Below are 22,386 nucleotides of genomic sequence, written 5' to 3' on the forward strand. Positions count from 1 at the left end.
ACAACTTAAACAACAGGCCACCAAGAGACAGACCTCATTAGTTATAGAATCTCTCAAGTTAAATTGAAAATGTACCAGTAGAAACAATTTTTCCAATAGATAAAGAGAAACTTGAGTGCTTCCTACAGTTGGCTCAGTGTCTTGAAATTCTACACACATAGTGACTTATCATAGCCCATGAACCAGGAAAATAATATGAAAATCTCCTTCAATAGTTTTCCAGGAAGCATTTTAAGGAATTTCTCTAAAATAAAAAGCCCTCTAACAGCATATGTCAGAAAATGGCATGGTAAAATGACCAGAGTTTCAAAGACGCAAAAATTTATCCATACCTCATCCCTATCAAAGTTGTCACCACTGTGAGGATCAAAGAGAACATCGCCAGTTGCAAGCTCAAAGCATATGCAAGCAAATGACCAGAGATCCGCCGGAGTAGAGTACTTGGAACCAAGGAGAACCTCAGGGCACCGATACTGCCTTGTCTGGATATCACTGGTAAACTGTTTATATGTCCAACAGGCATTTCCAAAATCAACCAATTTGCACTTAAGGTCAACAGATGCTAACAGTTTCTGCCTTGTGGAGCGGCTCCCTCTCTTGCATACCTGACTTTCTTTACTAAAATCCTTTAATGCATCAGCAGCACTCAATGATTTATCTTTGAATACAGAAGTTGCTGGATGGTCTTCCAAGAGATGGGCATTTACTTTTGCATCAGGGGTTGTTGCTTCTGCACCTGCAATTTTGGACTCCAGTTCGGATTCCTCAGCAGCTTCCTGCCCCATGCAACCTTGAGCTGCCCGTTTAGCCTTCCGGCGGATCTTCTTCTTCTGGCTCTTTGTCAAATCGCCGTTGGAGTTCTTAATATCCTTGGCAGCCCCAGACTCAAAGACGGATTTATCCTTGGTAGAGGGAAGGATGAGAGGAGCACCTGATTTTCTGGGGTCTTTTGCTGGGTCTATCGTGGACAAAAGCAGGATGTTTTCAGGCTTCAGGTCGGTGTGTATAATAGAAAGTTGGCGATGCAAGTAATCCAAACCCACCAAAATGTGGAAACAGATTTCCTTAACCACATGGAGAGGCACCCCGCGGTAGTCAGTGTACTTAATAAGGGTCAAAAGATTATCACCCAGATACTCAAAAACCATACAAACATGCTGCCCATTGGGTCCAGAGTGCTTGAAATGATCCAAAAGCTTGACGACGCACTTGTTGTCATCAGGATCCCCCTCGGCGATCTGTTTGAGGATTGTTATCTCATCCATCGCTGCCTCAGTATAGTGCTGAGCGCTCTTTTGTACTTTGAGAGCAACATGCCACTACCGTTGAAACAGAAATCGTAGGAAAACGAAGAAAATCTCAATACAGAATTCAATGCAACAATAAAGACAGATGGATAATTAAGGAAAGGATTTCCCTATGTCACTACGTGTTTCATTATTAATCAAAGAAGATAAATAAGAATAACCCATAAGGGAAACGGAACCAGTGCCGGTTACAGAATGAATAATAATAACAACCACAACAACAACAACAACGAGAGAGAGAGATGAAAAAGAATTTGGTGGAGGGGTTTCGGAAGGCATACAGAGTTGTGAGTATCCCAAGCGAGCCAGACGGTGGAGAAATGGCCCCAGCCGAGCTTGCTCTGTACGACGTAGCGGCCGCCCTTGAATGTATCACCAATTCGCACCGCATGATAACCTCCTCGCCTGTAATCCTCCGTCCCTTCGTCCTCCGATGTGAATTCACTGCTCTCACTGCGATCCTCCTTCTGGTTGTCCCCCATTGGAGAAACACACAGCAAAAAGCGGGTGGGGGATGAGTTTGTACCAAGAAAAGTAGGAAGAACAAATATGATTTTGATGTGTGGAACGATAAGATTAGACCTTATCTCTCCAGTCAGATGTTTTCTCTTCAAAAGAGGAAGAAATGGAAAGAAAAGGTTAGGGTTCTTCAGGTACCGTAGAGGAGTACGAGAGGAGGGAACCAAAACTCACTCAACTTTTCCTTCTTTTTTTTTTTTCTTCCTATTTTTTGGTAGAAAAACTCACTCAACTCAACTCAGGTCTCAAGGAAAAGGGTCGGGAAAACAATGAAAAAAAAATATATGGGATATATATATATATATATGGAGAGGAATAGGTATGCTAGCGAATAGTGGCCGTCAGATGAAAGATAAAAGATCTCATCCGTTTGTAATTTTTGTCGTACAAAACTTGCTCAATACTGTTGCTCCATGGTCTTTCTTCCCTTTTTCTCACTAGCTCCGACTTCGGTAGCAGTTGCACTCTCTTTTTTTTTTTTTTTTTGGTTTTCTCTGTTACTCCCTCTCTCCCCCGACCATGTTGAGCTCAGTTCTCTTCTTTTTCTTCTTCTTTTTCTGGTTTTTACTATTCCTCTCTCTCTCCCCCTCCCTCTGAGCTTTCTTCGACCTCGGCAGTGGCAGCGGCTGCGGTTCCTCTCTCTCTCCCCCTCCCTCTGGGCTTTCTTTGACCTCGGCAGTGGCTGCGGCTGCGGCAGATCCCCGTTCCTTTGGCCCTTTGGTGAGAGAAGCGAAAGAGAGAGAGAAAGAGCACCGAACAAGTCGGCAGCGGCAGCGTTTGGTGTGAGTTTCAGCACCGAACAGGCCCAAGTTGAGCTCAGTTATCTTCTTCTTCTTCTTCTTTTTTCTGGTTTTTGTTGTTCCTCTCTCTCTCTCCCCCTCCCTCTGAGCTTTCTTCGACTTCGGCAGCGGCTGCGGCTGCGGCTATGGCAGCGGCTACAGTAGCTGCAGCGGTCCATCAACAGCGGTGGTGCCAACTACTTTGCTTTCTTCGGCTGGATTCGGTGAATGAATGATTTTTTCCGACGAGGAGAGAGAGAGAGAGAGAGAGAGAGAGAGTAAAGGAGTTGCAACCGTGCATTGAAAATTTGTTTATCTTCTCTCCATCCAACGGTTCAATTCATGTTGATCAAATCCTACGGTCAAAATGCCGCTAGCATTTCTAATTCCTAGGTACTACGCTAGCATACCTGTCCTTTTCCCACATATATATATATATATATATCTATGGGAAAATTACTTGATTACTCACTTTTGAGTTTCCCTTTACAAAAATACCCAACTTATGTTTCAGTTAACAAAATCACACAAAATTAGGTTTGGGTTTACCAAAATACCCAAAACAGTGCCCTACCTCACCATATATGGTTCTTTTGACATTTTTACCCCTCATCTACTTCTTCTTCCTCTCCCATTCACCAGCTGCAAGTTCCTCTCCCGTACAAACGGTATGGCATCACACTGTCGCCGATAGTACGGCGCTGCTGAGTTGAGTGTGAAGGACGAACAGAGGAAGAGGGGCTGGGTTTTGTCGTTTGGACACTAATGGTAACGAAAAGATCGAAGGCTTCAAACTCAGATCCTACTTTGCCTCCATAGGAGAGTTCATGTCACCTAAGGAGGCTCAAGGTGTGATCAATGAACTGGATGCAGCAGGCGGCGACAATTTGACGCTAGATTTTGGCGATTTTGTGAAGTTGATGGAACGTGAAGGTGGGAATGATGATCTGAAAAGAGGGTTTGATATGTTCGTAGTGAAGGGTTGTGGGTCCATTACAATAGAGGGCTTGCAGAGGATCTTCAGTCGCCTTGGAAACAAAATGTCCAATGAAGATTGCAAGAGCATCATACAGGCATTTGACCTCAACGGCGACGGTGTGATACCGCTGTTAAAGGAAAAAAAATCCTCCTCCACCATCGACAACACCATCTCTATCGATTCCACCACCAGCGCCTAAAAAGCTTGGTGTGCGGCTTCATGAGAGCCTTGCCCAAATTGCCATTAACCCATCTGATGCTGCTGCTGTTGAAGGTGAGAACCATCAAAATTCGTCTACCCACTTGTGGTCCCATCCCACTAGCAGCCACACCAAGTTGCTGTTGTTGCTGTTGGATCTGATTCATCCATGACATCGAAGTTAATCTCTACATATTGCTGGATTTGAAAATTTGAAAGGGAAACCAGATTCTACTGTTGTAATTGCAGTTTTGTTTGTTGTTGGTGTTTCTGCTAGTAATCTAGGGGCACATAATCTGCTCATTGTGATGGGGTTAATAGGGATTGAACGGCACCTGCTGCAACAACATAACCACCTTGAGTCAATGGAAGCTTAGGTGATGAAATTCGTGAGATTTCCATAGGAGGGGAGAAGTTCGACGGTGTAGGGAGATTTGGGTTCGACGGGTTCTGAGGAATCAAATTAATTACATTCGCGAATCTCCGTTCCTCGCTTCCTATCTCAATTTCAGCAAGAGTTGTTGTTCTTGAGCTTTTTTCTCCCTGTGCACAGTGTGATTGCGTCCGCTTGAACAACCAACCACGACCATTGGCATACATTGAAGTTAATGTGACCGGAAAATAGGGTTATACATTTGATTTTTTTTGCTTTTTCCTAAAGGAAGATCAATGGCATATCAGGTACTCGGGGCTAAGGCTACAAAGGTGCTCCATGGATGGGTGTGGAGGATGAGGTGAGGAACAGGGGAGAACAGGGGAGAGATGCTCATGTGGTCAATGGGAGAGGGGAGGAGGAAGAAAAAGTAGATGAGGGGTAAAAATGTCAAAAGAACCATATATGGTGAGGTAGGGCACTGTTTTGGGTATTTTGGTAAACCCAAACCTAATTTTGTGTGATTTTGTTAACTGAAACATAAGTTGGGTATTTTTGTAAAAGGAAACTCAAAAGTGAGTAATCAAGTAATTTTCCCTATATCTATAGTCAAATTGATGAGTGAGGAGAGCCTTCGGGTTATTATCTATTAAAAAAAAAAATTTAATAATAAAATAAACAAATCTACCCAAAAAAATTCAAATAATCAAAAGACTGAAAGGGACAATTCCACCAGCAGGCCGCCCAGACCACACCACTTTGAAATGAAATGAAATGCTTTTGGTTTGTGAGTGTGTTCTGTGTTCAGAACTGAGGAGCAGCAGAAACCATTAGCTACAACTTTTAGTTCACTCAGTAGATCAATGGAAAATAGAAATATGGAATACGTATATTACGTATTAGAAATTAGAAAGGGATCCATGGATAGATAATTGCCCAACTCAATCCCCCCGACATTTTGTATGTGAGGGTGTGAATTTATAATGAGAATTGAAAACTGAAATCAAAATCCAATTGAATTGAATCAAATAAATTCTGGTTTTTTTTTTCTTTCTGAAAAATGAATTTTCATTTAGTTTGATTTAAAATTAAAACGATCTTTTTTTCATCGAATCAAATCAAATAAAGTGTCATCCATATAGCTCGAATCAACTTCAATCATACTAAAACCCTATTATCACATATTTCTGTTGAATTTTGTGAAATTACAGTATAAAAATGGATGAAAGATATTAGATTTGACATTGTGGGATTTTATCTTCATGAAATCGTAATTTTTCTACCAACTTTATTTGTTTTAGTAGATTATTTATACTTAAAATAAATAAAACTCAATTGATATTGATTTTGAGGTGATGGAAATTATTTGGTTTTGATTTGTACATGTTGTATCATGAGCTCGGATAAGATGAATCTGTATTGACTGGATCGAATCGATATCTATCTTGGCCAATATCAATCCACTAGCAAGACATTAAGGCAAAATTATAATTAAAAAAAAAACAAAATTATTAGAAAACAAGTGTAAATCCATTGATACGATCCAATAAAAGTAGTCAGATTAGTATCGTATCAATATTAATCTTGATCAATCCCAAGTTATAAAACATTGATCATGAACCAAGCCACAAATAATGGAACCAAACTTATTGACACCATTACCTGTAAGGCTATAAGGAACCGGATCCAACAATGGACTGCTTAAAATCATAATCTCTTTCTTATTTTAATGGTTAATGACAATGATGATAATACGAAAAGGGTTCTTAAGGAAACAACAGATAAAGTATATTAAATAGAAGCATCGAAATAATTTCATACAGGGGATGATGGAGAGTTATTTCATGTGAAAAAGGATAGAGAATAAATTGATAAGACATAGGGTAATTTATTGGGATAACAATTATTTTTTTTTTCCCTTCTCTCCAATCTCTGATGAACTTCTTTAAAAAAGAAAAAATCTGATGAACTTTATGTATGCGTTATCTCTTTCTCACTCATTTTAATTTTTTAGTAAGATTGGGATACATGTCTAATGTCTAAGTTTCTTATTGGGACCCAACCATCATGCACTTCTGGACAGGTTCATCGTAATATCTCCCTCTCTTAGAACTTCTTTTCGTAATTATGTATCACCTACCCCGCATCCTTCTACACCTATTCTATGACCCTCTATCCTAAGGGATCAACATTGAAGGCTCAGTGTGCCTATATTTTGGAAGGGGCAGATGATTGATGACCGTCTCTCTCTCTCTCTTGATGGAACTGAGCTGGCAAAAGATGATGCGTAAGGTGTGATGGAATGGTATTATTCAAAGAAAGGTAATGAAGTCATTTCATGTGAGAAGTTTTTCCATGTAGGAATGGTGGTGATTTTTGATTCTTTACCCTGTAGCAATTTCTAAAATTGGCATTTAGTTGCTTAAAGTTTTTGGTCATAGGTAAGTAAGTCCCACCCTCCCCTTGCTCTAGTCTCAAGTTTTTGACCCAATTGGAGCTCTATGATAATTCCTAATTTTTTGTTCTCTAGCTTTCCCATGTAGGGAGGAGGGGGGGGGGGAGATTATCGACGTTAGGAAAATGGACAACTCAACAGTAAAATTGCTTGTTCCATTGTCACATTGTAGCTTTACAATGGGAGCAGGGTTTTAGTAATCAGTATTAGGGATGGTATTGGTCTGAAACGATACCAATCTGATACCAATCCGAATTGATCTATCTTGGACAGATTTGCTAGAAAGGGAGTATGATAAAAGATGAGTAGAAGGTTTTTAATTGCAACGGTCATTCTACTATGTTTGTGCCCCGTGTAGGGAGAAAATGAAAAGAACTCAATTTCTCTTCATTTATGGTGAATAGATGAACTCTGCGACCATATGGGATCTGAACCTTTGATTAAACTATGGAAAGATATTTTTTTACCTTGTATGATAAAAGGATAAAAGTTAAGAATAAAAAAATTATAATAATAAAAAAAAGGGAATGAGATTCTTCTTTAAAGAGTCCAATCAAAACAATAGAAAGGTTATTTACTGGATTTGTTACTTTATTTTAGGAAAATTACATGATTATTCATTTTCAGGTTTTAATCCAAGGGTGTAACATAGTTGGTGAGCAACAAACTTGGTACGAGCTGTAAACTCGGACGTCCTAACTTTAACTCTCACTAGGCACGCCTAGGACTACTCACATGGGGTATTTAATACTCTTCACTGTTTTTTGTGAAAGTTGAATGGTTTTCATTCAATCCTGGTATGATCTAGTCCATGTGGTTGTGGGGTCAGTATAGGCCTGCGGGACTAGTTAGGCCGAAGGCCTAGATACCCATCGTTAACACAAAAAAAAAAAAAAAAAAAAAAAAATCCACTTTCAAGTTTTCTTTTACAAATCACCTACTTAAAGTCTTAATTAACAAAAATATCCAAAATCAGATTTTGGTGTTTAAAACTACCTACTCAAAGTCAGGTTTGGATTTACAAAACTACATACTCAGAGTTTTAATTAAGAAAAATATCCAAAATAAGATTTGGATTTATAATACTACCTAAAAGAGTGATTTTCCTTCATCTTTCATATACAATCAATTATTTTCATTTATTTTCATTTATTTTATTTTAAAATTATTTTCAAGGATGTCGTTAATTTTTACAGTGAAGAAAACTTATGCTAGGAGTTACATTTTTTGGATTCCAACTTTCGGCTGGTGGACTTGTTTTTCTTTGAAAGCACCACGGCCGGTGAGCGTTCTTAGTACACTGATTGAAAGCCGAGGATGTGAGATGGGATTAGGTAGATTCATGTGCCAAAAACCACTTCTCATACCACCTCCAATCAGCTTTCAGTGATTGGAAAGGTATGAACAAATCCATCGGGTGGAGTGGTGGACCGCTAGTCCGACCACTTCAGAAAAGCTATGAGGAAGGCCAGTGAGTGGGGGTTCCTTTCCACTCTTCAGTTCAATGACTACAGAAGGTGTATGGGGGTTGGACATTCTTGAATCCTTGATTCTTTCCCCAGAGGTCTTTCCCAATGCTTCCAGAGAATCCCACCTGCTTTAGTGTATTCAATCTTTTTGTACAAACTAGTTGAATCATCTTACATCTACTATGGAAGAAGAAAGGAGAAAATTGAAGTTGAAAGGTACTTGCGCACAGACAACTTGAGTTGGATCCGTCGTGTCCATGATGTTGTGCTCAAGAACAGGCTCTCAGTCCACTTCATGCTTTAGTCACACGCCCCTTTGCCCAAACTCTCGGGTTTTAGCTCAATCCTCACCCTCTGCACACAGGTTCGATCAGGAGCTTAAATTCTTCACTATTCAGTCATTTTTTTTGGGGGGGGGGAAGAAATTACCCACCCTCATCTTAGGAATAGTAAATAGCTATCTATGAAAAACCATTTTGTATAACAGGGTAATTTGAACAGAGTGCAGACTGATCATTGCGCTTATTGAAAGCTGTATGAAAGACCTTGATCATGGTTTCGAGTTCAAGGTACGTAAATGTTTTTCATGGATTAAATTCATCTTTTTGTGATCAAGGTATGTCTTTTTTTGGTAAAAATGACTAAGGTATGCCTTGCTTAAAACCCAGGTTAAGAGTCCATTCGTAAATGTATAGTGGAGGAAAGATATGTTAATGTTGTAGGGTTCTAAATTAGGAAACCATCCATGCATATTGCAGGGCCTCTTCTCCCTTCTTTGTGTTTTTTTTACGCGGACCCTCCTTCATTGTGTAGCATTTAGTTTCATATTCAGTTTTGCTCTTTCACATCATTTCTTTAATTTTTTTCATCCAATAGGATATACAATTTGCAGTGATCGATTGATGCAACCGACTTATTTCATTTCACTGTTGTAATTAGATTAGTTTAACCCAACGGCCAACCCACGGCTTCATACAATTATTTAAGCTGTTAAACTAAATTAAGCTCATTTCTACTAATTTTTTGAGTAGATCCCTGTGAGGATTTTGAGATATAAAGGGGGTCGGGGTGGGGGTGGAGACTGGAGAGTAGACTCAAGCAGTGAATGGACTCTTTTAATCTAATTGTTAAATTGACACTTTATTTAATCGTTGAGATTAAACTACTCTATGCGTTATGGGCTGTTTTGGGTGACTCGGTCTTTTATCTTTTAAAGGATTGGTTTCATAGATCTCCCTAAATATCTGTCACGGCATGGTTGGGATCTTGAACAAGTCAACATCATCACATTTCAATGTTGAAGAAACTTCGTAAGATAGTTGAAAAATCAATAAAGTCAACATCCTCCCGTCATTGACGTGTTTGACTGTATGATTAAATTTCACTACGTGGTGGTATGTGGTTGGTAGATCTCTAGTCAATTAAATATGTTCTCATCAATGAATAAGCCTTATCTTTAAACCACCCCAAAAAATGGTTTACCGATTCAAAGTCAGTTAATCCCAAAAACCCTAAATCAGCCCATCGGCCCTCTTCACAAACTTCCAGAATCAGAATAGGTCATGGTTGATTCCACCGATCTGATTCCAAATTTTGAAATCATATTCATTATCTTACTCAATTAGAACCATCAGTTAAGCAGCCCAATGGTCCAATGTATATACTTTTCTGTGTAGAGTGTAGAAACAAACAAGGAAGAAGTAGGGTAATCCCATCAATTTACAAGTTTGGGTTGAGAAAGTACCGAAGAAGTCGACAGCTTATTGCCCATAAATGAGAGAATAATAAGTAATCAGAACCACAAAGTAACTTGACCAGTTTATCTGTCACCCATGGACAACCTCACTAGGATATATCATAGCAGTCATGAGTCATGACCCAAACTCAACTATTGATCATCTCTGTCTAGATTGACGATCCCATTTCCTCCATTAAGAAGTACCTATCAAATACCAAGCTCAATAACATCTATAAATGAATTAACATCCTTTCAGAGTCGAGAATCCATGCCATTGTTCCAAGAACTTCCTTGAGAAACAGTTCAATAGCCTCATTGTCATTTGCTTCAGACTTTCCATCTAATGACAAATAATCACAGATATCTAGCAGGAGATTACAATTCTGACATAGCAGTTCATATTGCCACACCAGGTGAGGTTTCGTCAAAATATCATCATCAGTTTTCACTAATAAGCCCATTACACTCTAGTTTTAATCAGCAGCTCCTCTAAGAAGATTGTCATTTACATATACCTTGATTCTGGTGTTATGAACAAACTATTTGGCAACACAAAAACAAATACAAAAGCAGCAATCACTCAGCATTGTAAAAGCCCTGTTTTTCACACTCCCCCCCCCACCCCCCCAACCCCCACAAAAAAAAAAAAAAGACCTAACAAATTAACATACAACAGTTGTCTCCCGTCTCCTTCCCTCATTTCCGGCTACCTGCAGACCCACCACTACTTCCTTGGAACAACTCATTAATCCGAGCCTCAATTTCTGTATGCCTCTTTACTCCAGGAGCATTCTGCAAACTTCCTAAGAAGTTCTGATACGCTGGCAGTAGATTCTCGGCAACAAAATTCCTAAGCTCTCTCCGAAGCTGCTCATCAGCCACAACCCATGTTGACTGCACTTTGCATATCTCCTCAAACTGCGAATTGAAGACCTTGAGCTTCGAAAGTGAGCCACCCTCCATCTTCAACATCGCCAAAATCTTGCTCCATGAGTTCCTCTGGTAGTTCACTTGGCATTGACGGACCCTCGCAGTATGTTTACGAATCCAATCTTCACCAAGCAGAGAACCCAATTCGCTATCTTTCACCTTCTGAACGATGTACCTACCGTTGTTCATCAAGAAAACAGAGCTTAGAGCCGGGTCTAGGTATATCTTGGATTTCGCCTCTAAATTACTCTCTAGGAGCCCCATGATCCAAGCCATTTGAACTGATAATGGCGAAGACGTTGAGCGATCGATGTTATCATAGTTCCTGTAATCTCCCGCATAGGGAAAGTTTTCTTCGAAAGCCTGTTCAAGGGTCTGGCGTGATCCACAGGCAGCGCGGAGGTAGTTCATCACGTACCTATTGATCGGATGAAGGCCACCACCGGGCACTGCGGCCTTCGCAGGATCTCGTTTGATCAGATTCTCTAATTCCATGAAGATCCCTCTGATTGCTTCACCGAGCCTTTTCCAGATGGTGGCCGCTTCAGTTCGGAGAAACAAGCAGTACTGATCAGAAAACAGAGCATCAAATTCGGGCATCAGGTCCCTTAGGGTATCAAAGACGTCGACGATTTTGAAGAGGCGTTCGGGGGATCTGCTCCCAATGGCAACCGCGTCAGCGAAATTCAAGAGCTGGATCGTGCATCCCCTGCAGACCTCCATGAAAGAGAGATCGGCAGCCGAGGAGAGGCCAAAGAATACCCGATCACAAAGTCTCCGTTCGCTGGGGAAAAGAATCCGAAGTACCACATTGGAAGCCTTGATCCAACGCTCGATCTCGTCTTCGAGTTCCGACCACTCCATTTTCTGAACCTCTTCGATGCTCAGCTTCTGAAGCCCTAACCTGGAGACGCTCTCATCCAAGAAGTCTCTTCGGCAGCTACTGTAGACATGGGAGCACTCCTTGCCAAACCCAGCGGCAACCATTCGCTTAGAAATTTCGTGGAGATCGTTGATGGTCCCCGAGGGAAGCGCATCAATCAAGACATCGTAATCTGAGACCGGGTGGGCGATGGGAATACTCTCCTCTCCCTCTCCGTTGGGGTCACTGTACCCATCTTCATCGTCGTTGTCGTCGGAGTCGGAGTCGAACGAGAAATTCCGAGTCCCAGTGATATCAAAATTTTCGCATGGTCGACTGAGGTCAAACGCCTCTGCGCTCCATTTGATTAGCAATCGGAACTCATCTTCAAGGCGAAACATGGACTGCTGGAGGAGTTCGTCGAGACGATCTAAGCAGGAGGCGACGGGTTTCTCGAAGGCCAAGGAATCCCAATCCCTAATGGTGGAGAGTACTTCATCTACGGCGTCGAGGAAGGCGGCAGCATCAGCAGAATCGGACCAGATGGGCCGTTGGTGGTGGTGGTCAGAGGACACATACCGGGAGATCCGCAGGTGAAGCGATTTGAGAGTCTGGTCCAAGGCAGCGTAGCTTCGGGGATCATCGGAGAATTTGTCCCGGGAGAAGCGGCCGTCGAAGTTGGAGAACATCTGGAGGAAGTCATCGGCCATGGTGTCGGTCTGCCCTAGAGACTTGGCGATGTGGCTAGCAAAGGCTATGAGTTTGTCTTCTCCGTTTTCAGCCATTGAGGTTGGAAGGAACCGATACGATACCCGATTAAGCCAGTGACATCCCTGAGATCAAGTGGAAAACAATCTTCTACAACAGATTCGGGATCGAAAAGGGAAGTGAAGAGAAGAAGAAGAAAAAGAGAATCTGGGGAGGAGATTTGCCGATAGCGATGGAGAGGGAGACAACATAGAGTGAGTAAAACTAAAAAAGTTCTTCCGTTCGAGGGAAAGGTTGAGGAAGAAGGGGAACGCGGTTTCTGTGTTGATGTATGACTTATAATCCCGAGTAGTAGCTAGTACTCGGTGGTTCGCCCTTTGGAAAAGGAGGGATGGTACGACTGAATCAATTCAAAAAAATAAAAAAGAGACGACTGCTTTTAACAATGGATGGAAATTGTAAGACGCAAGCGCTAGCACTGCTTACCAAAAAATAGACAGTGAGGAGACGAGATGGATTTATCAAAAAAAAAAAAAAAAAAAATGAGACGAGATGGATGATAGAGAAAAAATGGTGGCGTTGGGTTTGCAGTTGTGGGATCATATGATTTTGGGTGTATCATCTCTTTACCCTTCACTTTTCTCCGTTTATAAGTCATATCAGTATTAATTACTTCCCTCACAAAAACTCACAAAAAATGTGGTGACACTCTTCACCGAGACACAGATATTTTTTCTTTTTTTGTTAATAAAAGACCGAGAGAGGTCAGAGGAGGAAATTCCAACTTCCGTCTCCCATTTTTGTTGTCAAAAAAATGAAATACACCTTTTTTATTTTTTTACTTCTTTCCTTTTAATTTCTATTTTCAGACAAGCTTCATGAGTGTACAAATATAAAAGAATCGTACTATTCTAAATAGAGTTACAAACTTTTCTTTTTTGTTTTTGGTAACAGAGTTACATCCTTTAAATGGAAGTCCTTAACGGATAAATGGTGGAATCTGATCAAAGGGAGATAGATTCCTCACCTCATGGAAGAAGAGGACGATGAAGCCGAAGAATCAAGACCAACACCAAAAGGGGAGAATTGCCGTATGGATGCATGGATGGGGCTCCTCACAGCAGAGGTGACAGTCCATGCATATTCTACGATCTAAATTCTAGACCACCTCTAAGGTTCTAAGCATTCTATTGTGTATCGGGATCCGTACCTACCTATTAGCCATTGAAGAGCCAGAGCTAGTCATGACCACAGTTAACAAAAAAGGGAATGACAAAAGAACAAAACGAACAGAGCCAGTCATGACTAATGACCATAGTTAGCAAAAACGGAGAATGACAAAAGAAAGGAAACAAAAAGGGAAAATTTTCATATGATATGATCAAATAAATGATTAAAAAAACAAATAATCGTAAAAAAGAAAAACGGACAATACAAATTTTAAACGTATAGATTTCAAACAAACAAGATTAAAAAACGGTAATATAATCATATAAATCGAAGAATTATTACATGAATATCTACATTTAATATTTAAAACAACTACAATATCCAACATTAATGCATATACATCCCATGTCTCATTCTAAGTTCTAAGACATATCATTGAATATCATCCAACACAAATTCTAAATTCATACACCCCACATGTCCAAAGTCTTATTGAGCAATGTAATTAGGCCATGATATTGTTCATTATTGTAAACATGGTCAATACACTCTTCAAGTGATATATGTTCTGTTGGAGTTGAAAGTCGTCACTTTAGAAATACTTTTCTACAAATACATTAGTTTACAACTCAATTTCGGGATCCGTGCATTGAATTTGAGTTGAAGGTGATATGATGAGATATATAGTCCATCGGATTAACTTCAAGTTGGTGAAAGTATCAGGTTGATTGGAGTTTGGGAGAGAAAAATATGGTCAATTAAGTAGATATTATGTTCAAAAAATCAAATCTTAAAAAGCACCACAAAAATAAAAATGTGTTTTAAATGTGTTTAGAATGGAAGTGCTTGAAGTTTTCTGTTTTTTCCCATATTTTTGGGAAGCATTCGATAAAACGTGTTTTAAATGATAAAAAAACAAAAACACGTTTAAATAAGAGTTTAGTTTTAAACACGTTTTTGCTAACAATAGTCATGACCTGCTTACAAAATACAACACAACCACTCAAACGCAAACAAATTATCTGGTGATTAACACCACATTAGATCTACGCCTGAATGCTCCAAACCATTGGATATGCACTACTACCCCTACCATGCCATAGAGGAGTTAGAACTAGTCATGACCCGCTTGCGAAGTACAATACAACCACCCAAATGTCTTTATCCATGGTTACCACCACATTAGGTCCCACTGAATACATACATTTTTTTTTTCTTACCTTCCAAACATAGCAAAGAAACAAAGCAAGAATGGCAGTTGATGTTAAGTGAATTCGGTCCTTCTCCTGAGAACCCATCGCCCAGGTTAGTCCATAACTATCTGGACAAGCACCATGTGTTCAAATGAAGATCCAACGTCTTGAAAAGAGGCATGATGAGTGAAGCACTGACAAAGACGCAAAAAATGAAATATTAAAAACCATTAAATCTTCGCCTGGACACATAATGCTTGCCCAAGTAGCTATGGACAAAACCTTAGTGATGGACGCTCAGGAGAAAAACCGGATCCATGTAAAGTTGATTCCAAAATGGCAATCCATTTCAAATTTCAACCGATCGATTTGAAAAGGATCCCTAAGGGCATGTTTGATTCCTTGAGCATTTGGAATGTAATTCGAAAGAATCATGATTCTTCACTTTTATGGGTGTTTGGTTGCTAATGAATGTAATTCTTAAAAAAAATCTAGTGATTCTTCTGACAGTGTATTTTACACATAAAGTGATTCTTTTGTGGGATCACCTATTGAGGTGATCTCAGGAAAGAATCACCCAATTCTTACTTTCATATAAAATGACAAAATCACCACATAGAATGAAAAACATATAACCTCTGACGACCATTCGACAAACTCATCCGCAGGCTTCGTCACGTCTGTGCTTCTCCCTCAATGAAGGTCGCAACTCCTCATCTCAAATGTACGCACTCTCTCACCCTCTCTCAAATCTTCTTCCTCTTCTTCTTATCCTTGCATTATGCTAGATTTTAGCCGATACATGACTATTGGGAGATTTGTGACCTTCGACGACCATTAAAGCCCCTCCTCTGCATCTACTTCGACTCTTCCATGCTAAGTCCCATCAACGAATGTCGCAATTTGCTTAGTCTCGAAGGTATGCACTCCCGTACCCTCTCTCAACTCTTCTTCCTACTCTTATTATCTCTTTATTTTCGTAGGTGTTAGCCGATGCATAATTATAGGGTTTATTTAATTTTTTTTTCCTTTCAGATTTGTGACCTCCGATGACCATTCCAGCCACTGAACTACATCGCTCCGCCTCGACTCTGCTTCTCCCTCACCGTAGGTTGCGGTTTGCTTATCTCGAAGGTATGCACTCTCTCACCCTTCTCAACTCTTCTTCCTCTTCTTATGATCTCTGTATTCTGCTTGATGTTAGCCGATTAATGAATCTAGGGTTTTTTTTTCTCAGCGATTTGTGATATTCGAAGATCATCCGAGCCCCTCAACCGCATCTGCTTCGCCTCGTCCCTGCTTCTCCCTCAACGAAGGTTGCAATTTGCTTAGTCAAATGTATGCACTCTCTCAACTCTTCTTCCTCCTCTTCTTGTCTCTGTATTCTGCTTGATGTTAGCAGACTCATGAATCTAGGGTTTTTTTTTGTTATGTTTTAGAATTTGTGAGCTAATTCTTCTTCATCTTTCTTCTTTCCTATGTTTAATATAATTTTTGTTTCACATTTCTCAGATCTCATCCATAACCCTAGAACTTAAATTCAAGTAAAAATCTATTTTCAACCATTTTCCATAATTCCTCTGTTCCATTGTCTTTTTATTCGATTTTGAATTGACACCATTAGACCAAGGCGAGATGTTTTGATTCCAAGTGATCACAAAGGGTACGCAAGAAAGACCCACAGCACAACGCTATTTGCTTAAGCATTCCTCATAATTGAATTGAAACTTTGAAAGACCTCTCTAGTCTCTACCTCAGTCTGCCAGTGGCCACACACATACCCATCAACCAACCCAATCCAACCCAACAGAATAATATAGTTCTTTATTGAGCTGAGGGATGTCACATAAATACAAGCACCCAGCTTCAAATGCATGTAAGTGGACATTATATAAATTTGCTAGGGGACAGATTTGCCTGAGCCTTATATTATATATGATAGCAAAGCCTTATTATATATATAAATAAGATACGTACGTACGTACCAGAGCTTAGGGGTGATGAAGAGGTGCTTTCTTTCGACGCCAGCATGCACGGCCGTCTTAATAGCGCGTCCCACCTTCATATTTAATTTTAAATAAGCAAAGTTAATGAAGGAAAGTGGAGTTACTAGTGATCTGTTACTAATATTAATTATTATTATTATTATTATTATTTTTGGGTAGAATTTTGGTAGAAGTTACTATGTTATTTACCTCTTCTTGAACTCCATACTCCCAAGCCGTATCCACGTGTCTGTAACCATCCTGAAAAATTCATATTAATTCACGATAATAAGATGAGTAATTCAGTAATCAATTATTTAAATGTTAAATATGTGTCCGTTGGAATAAAGAGCACTTCGCAGTTTCAATCCCATCCAGAATTCCAGATCCGTCATTATTGCAATGGTTTGCATGATGGATGTAGTGAGAGAAGGGGTTACCTCGACGATGGCGGTGAAGACGGAGTTGAAGGCCTGGGATCCAGACCTCCATGTCCCCAACCCCACGCCTGGGATGGTATGCCCGCTCACAACTTGAACAACTCGATCTTCTCCCATTCACCTGCGCCATTCTCTCTCTCTCTCTCTCTCTCTCTCTCTCTCTCTCGATACTAATTGATCTCCAACTGGGAATGAAGAACTGAAGATATTCTCCTGATCGATAGTGTCCGTGTGGAAAAAGACCTACAACTCCAGGAAAGGTGAGAGGGACTCGAGGTCTAGTAGTAATTTAAAAAGAGGGTGTGGGTAAGAACATAGTGCCACGTGGTCGACGCGTGTACTACATGGGCGTCATTACAAGTGACACGTACGTCTCCGTAACGGAACCTTTTCTTCTCTCTGTTTTGAGTTGAGTCTACTGAATTCTCTCTCTCTCTCTCTCCACCATAGTTGGTAAAAAACGCATATAGTATGCGTATTCAACGTTTAATTCAAAAGTTCGTAATTTGACGTATTAATCTGAAAAAACCTTTTAATACTTGGATTTTAAAAATAACCATATTCAATAAAACTTTTGGGTTCAACAAAAAAAAATGAGATTAACTCAAATGGGCCAAATCCCGATTCTCGACCCTTGCCTTCTATCAGAAACCCTAATCGATCGAAACTATATCCCTTCTTCTTCCCTTATCTAATTAACCCAAAAAAAGGAGGAACCCTTGCCCCAGTGACCCCTTCTTCTCCATCTCCGTTCTCTGCCGCCAGCGAGTGAGGACGATAGGTAAGACATCAATACCCCCTGCTCTCATTCTCTTCTCCATTTCTCTTTCCATCGATTGTTAAAAACCCAATCAACCCTTCATCTTCTCGTTTTTCTTCCCATTGGTAGTTGAAAATCCAATCGAAGGCGATTGCATCTGCAAATAATTTTTAACGAGAAGCAAGAAAGATTCAAAAGAGATGACTCACATGGACAAAGATGGCTAAGGGCGGGATTCTCCAAAAAGGGTTGAAATGAAAACCTTTTTAGGAAATTTAGCATACAATTGCCATTTGAATTGGACCAACAATTATTTACAAACATAGTTGCAATTGGATAATGTGAAGAATTAAAAAGAGGGAAATGACACAGGTGTTCTCCTCCCTTTGTTCTTGCAATACTGCATCTAATAAATCAAAGGAGTTGACGGGAGGAGGCTCTTCATCCTTAAAATTGATTCGTGACCAGTCTTAGATTGTACCCCCATGGAAATTTCAAGAAAATCCAAGTGCATCTCTGGGATGAACGATTGCAAACAATCAATTTTAGTCCCGGATTTTTGCTCCCAGATTTTTGCTCTCGGATTTTTACAGAGCAACTGTATTAAACGTGTACCATATCATTGCCGTACGCGTTTTATTGCACCAGATTTTTTGAAACGTATTATTATCATACGATCCATTTAATTGTCGTACGTATCTATTCCCATATTATTGCCGTCCCCGAACTTACTAACTATGCTCTCCACAGGACAAATTCTGACCAGTGGTGTCATGGTATGTTTATTTTTATGGTAAAAATGGCTCGTGGTATGTGGGATGGGATTCCACACAGTTCTATCAGTGTTAATTATACTGGCCTCATGTGCAATTTATCCTATTGGTATAACCATTTCTTGCAGGACTAATGATTACTCTGTACCTTCTGCAATTAGTGATAATTCATAAAATAGAAATGATAATTTTATCCCTATAAAAAGATTCATCTATTATGAAATATAACTGTTGAATCGGAGAAAGAGATATTGTGTGATCTTAATCGTTGATCCTAGGGCTTCATCATTATGGATAACAATCTAAGGGCCACCATGGAGCCGCCACACCTCTCTCGGGGAAGAAGCAAGTGAGGGAAGCAATCTTTCAAAGGTTTCAGGCCTATAAATCCTAAAAAGAAATTACATTATAGGCAATAAAGAAGAAACGGAAAATCAGCAAAAATTTATTTGAACATGTCTCCAACCTCAACCAAGGATGAACCAACAATGCATAAAACCTGAAATAAGCAAACAGACATGAAGAAACCAATTATTTATTTATTTATTTTTAGTTTAAGAATATCCCAATTAGTCCTTCTGTTTCTCTTGTTCTTTTGTAGGTAGCTATTGAAAGCATAAGAAGCATGGGCAAATACCGTGTCAAGGTTATAACAACTTCCATGAGGTTTTATCTCCTCACAATCCGCACCGCCTTACAAGAATAATCCTTAGCCTCCTCTAAAGTAGCTGCTAGAACATTAGGCTTCACCACACAGCAAAGCCCCTGCACTTTCCTTCTTTCCGACGATGTGGCCGCTCTCATGTCCACTGCACTACATGGGGCCAACGAGATTAATTCAGGTGGGTTCGAAGGGATGACCAAAGGAGAGCCTTTCAGAGCAAAAGAGGACATCGGAGGTTGAGTTGCGAACTTGCGATCCCTGTTAACATGGGGACATCGATGGTCACCGAAGGCTTCATTGTCTGTGGATGGGAAGAAAAAATAGAATTTTGGGTTCAAGTCGAAAGGGTAGAATAGGTAGTTCAAGTAGCTAAAAGGATATTTTTGTCTTTAAAAGAAAATCTACCACGAGATGTCATTAGTTAACACTTCGTAACTAACGGAGTTGGTACAACGTCAACTGTAGGAGGTATAGAGTGATTGTTAGTTTTACGGGAAATGATTATAACAATAGGGTAAACTACAAGGGAGATCATTGTAATTAATCCTTTGAAAAATTACATGATTACCTAATTTTAAATTTCCTTTAATAAATTTACCCAATGTTAGATTTCCTTCTATAAATTTACCCAACCTATATTAAGGTTAATAAAAATACATAAAATCAAGTTTAAGTTTACAAAACTACCCAAAACATTATGCCTCTCTCAACTAAGGACCTTTTGTTTGACAATTTTACTACCACATGGACCTCTTTCTTCTTCTTCTTCTTCTTCTTCTTCTTCTTCTTCTTGCCACCCCAACTAGTATGTGCGCCCACATGCCCCCACCCCCCGCTGCACGCCAATCCACCCTATCCACTGCTACCCCCTTCTTCTTCCTACCACCCCACCTGTTCCTCTCACTTCTTTTTGCAATCCACCCGTCCTTGGCCTGCAACATTCAAGTCGACTTTGAAATCACAAAGCCATTAACATCGTTGGCGAGGGCTAGGTGGGTGCGGGTGGTGCCGCGGCCAAAGAAAGGGTGGAAAAGGGGATCGAAAGAGGAGGAAAGCGACGGATATTGAGAATAGATCGCAAAGCTCATAAAAAAACCCTGGATTCCTAGAAGAAAAAATAAACAATAACTGTGAAACCCTATCCCTAAAGAATCATCAACATCAACCAGAAGAAGACAATGAATGAATTTGATTTTGGGGAAGGAAGATGTTGTAATTGATGATGCTTCACCTTCCTTTGTTCAATTTGGTTTCCTTTGGTTCTGGTCGGGTTTCTAATGTGCTTATCTTGCTAACGTTAACAATCTTCTCTGGTTTTTAACAGTTTCTCTATGCAGCTGTTTCTAGATAGTAATCAAGGAAGGGTGGGTAAGGGAGGAATGTGGAGTTGCATGAGGGTTTGGAAGGGTGGTTGCAGAGAAGGAGGGGGTGTAGTTGGAAAAATAAAATTGTTAGTTGAGTGAAATTACTATTTTGGGTAATCTTTGTAAACACAAATACAAATTGGATAATTTGATAATGTGAAACCCAAATATAGGTAATAAGGTAGTTTTGTCTTCTTTTTTTTTTTTTTTCAATCTTGTAACAAATACTAAACTGTGGAACACATAATTTTAACACATGACAATATGGATTGATTGCACACCTACGAAAGGCGATGGAATGATTGGGAACATAGGATTGGAGGGACAGCAAAGTAATTAACTTACTTCATGTGAAGAGGAAGTATCGAGAGAAAGCTAGCGTATCTTTCTTTCTTTTCTTGTTTTGGAAGTGGGTAGAGCGTACCTTCCTTTGACCGCTTGGCAATCTGAAACAACCACAACAAATATCTTCTATGCAGCCTATGCTCTCTCTTTCTCTCCTGAGTCTCCTCTGATTTTCAACACAAAGGTCACACACGCAACCGAAACTGTCAGGCCGAAGAGAGGATCAAAATCCTCTGTTTTTCTCATCCTTGTTTTTTCTTGTTTTGCTACTTGCAGAACACGATACGTGGACAACTTTAAGATCAACGGTCAAGGTTGAATGAAGATTATTACATCTAGTGCGTTGGTTTTAAAGTTGTCCACGTATCGTGTTCTACAAGTAGCAAAACAAGGAAAAACAGGAATGAGAAAAACAGAGGATTATTTTCCCCGGAGAGAGGGGTGGAACTTTAATTTGGTGAGTCCACCTATAGGTCTTTACTCAACCCAAATCAAACCTCTGATTGGACTGGTTGGACCGGTTGGCTTAGGTTCACCAACCCCATCCATCCACCACCAAAACCCAACAACGACAAAGCGAATGGTAGCTAGTTCCCCGTTGCATTTGGGACGAAGTCCATGTGTACTCGGGAATAGAACGTCATTTCAAATTCAAAAAAATTCAAACATAATATTGACCCATTTTCTTTTATTACACCCAAAGTCCCAAATATAAGGTTGAGCCATTTTATAGCCCTAGTCCTTTCACTTAATTAAAAAAAAAAACCTACTATCATTAATAATAACAAAAATTAGACGTGTCCACGTTTTTCAATATAATGGTCAAATATGTAGTTTCATTTTTTCCCCCATCATTTTGGGTACTGAACCTCATGGTTAGTATAAATAATAAAAAATAATTCATAGTCTTCCTTGAGCCATGATGAAGGGAAATTACTTGTCTGTCTGCGACTTCTGGATGATTGGATGAAAATATCACATAATAGGGAGGATGTTATCTACTTCATCTAATAAGGGACAATGTGCAACAAAATTAATAAGGATAAATTAATGAATGATTATGTTAGAATTGATAAGCAAGTTGTCTAATTCATTATAAATCCCAAGAAACCATTTGTGATGGGATGCTCATATTCACGGAGGCTTAAAAATGCATCAGTAAATAAGAGTAATCTGATTCAAATTGAAGAAATTAAAAAAACTAAGATCAGACTTAAATGATCATATGTGAAGTAATAAAGAAAGATACGCTAAATTTAATCCTCTTTTCTCTGGCATGTCCTTGAATAGAGATGTACAAAAAAAAGATAAGAATCCATGTAACCAAAGACATTTATGTGAGATTGATTTACTTTAAATTTTTTTTTTTTTTTTT

The 22,386-nt window shown here is 39.6% G+C and overlaps 2 protein-coding genes and 1 long non-coding RNA gene across 3 annotated transcripts; all 3 read right to left on the minus strand.

Annotated features, from left to right (window-relative positions):
* Positions 1-134: 134 nt before the first annotated feature.
* Positions 135-2,076, minus strand: LOC122086923 (serine/threonine-protein kinase SRPK-like). Its single transcript, XM_042655832.1, has 2 exons — positions 1,589-2,076; positions 135-1,319 (listed from the first exon to the last, which is right to left on the minus strand). Exons 1-2 carry the CDS (start codon positions 1,787-1,789, stop codon positions 150-152), a joined length of 1,371 nt encoding a protein of 456 aa, XP_042511766.1. The 5' UTR covers positions 1,790-2,076; the 3' UTR covers positions 135-149.
* An 8,264-nt stretch (positions 2,077-10,340) lies between these two features.
* Positions 10,341-12,912, minus strand: LOC122086922 (exocyst complex component EXO70B1-like). The gene has a single exon (XM_042655831.1). The coding sequence runs from the start codon at positions 12,392-12,394 to the stop codon at positions 10,514-10,516; it is 1,881 nt and encodes a 626-aa protein (XP_042511765.1). The 5' UTR covers positions 12,395-12,912; the 3' UTR covers positions 10,341-10,513.
* A 6,144-nt stretch (positions 12,913-19,056) lies between these two features.
* LOC122086924 lies at positions 19,057-21,219 on the minus strand. The gene is made up of 2 exons (XR_006142558.1): positions 21,012-21,219; positions 19,057-19,603 (listed from the first exon to the last, which is right to left on the minus strand). It is a non-coding gene; the product is annotated as an uncharacterized LOC122086924 (long non-coding RNA).
* Between the last annotated feature and the right edge of the window lie 1,167 nt (positions 21,220-22,386).

The sequence above is a fragment of the Macadamia integrifolia genome, chromosome 8, assembly GCF_013358625.1.
Source record: "Macadamia integrifolia cultivar HAES 741 chromosome 8, SCU_Mint_v3, whole genome shotgun sequence".
In the NCBI taxonomy this organism is placed as follows: domain Eukaryota; kingdom Viridiplantae; phylum Streptophyta; class Magnoliopsida; order Proteales; family Proteaceae; genus Macadamia; species Macadamia integrifolia.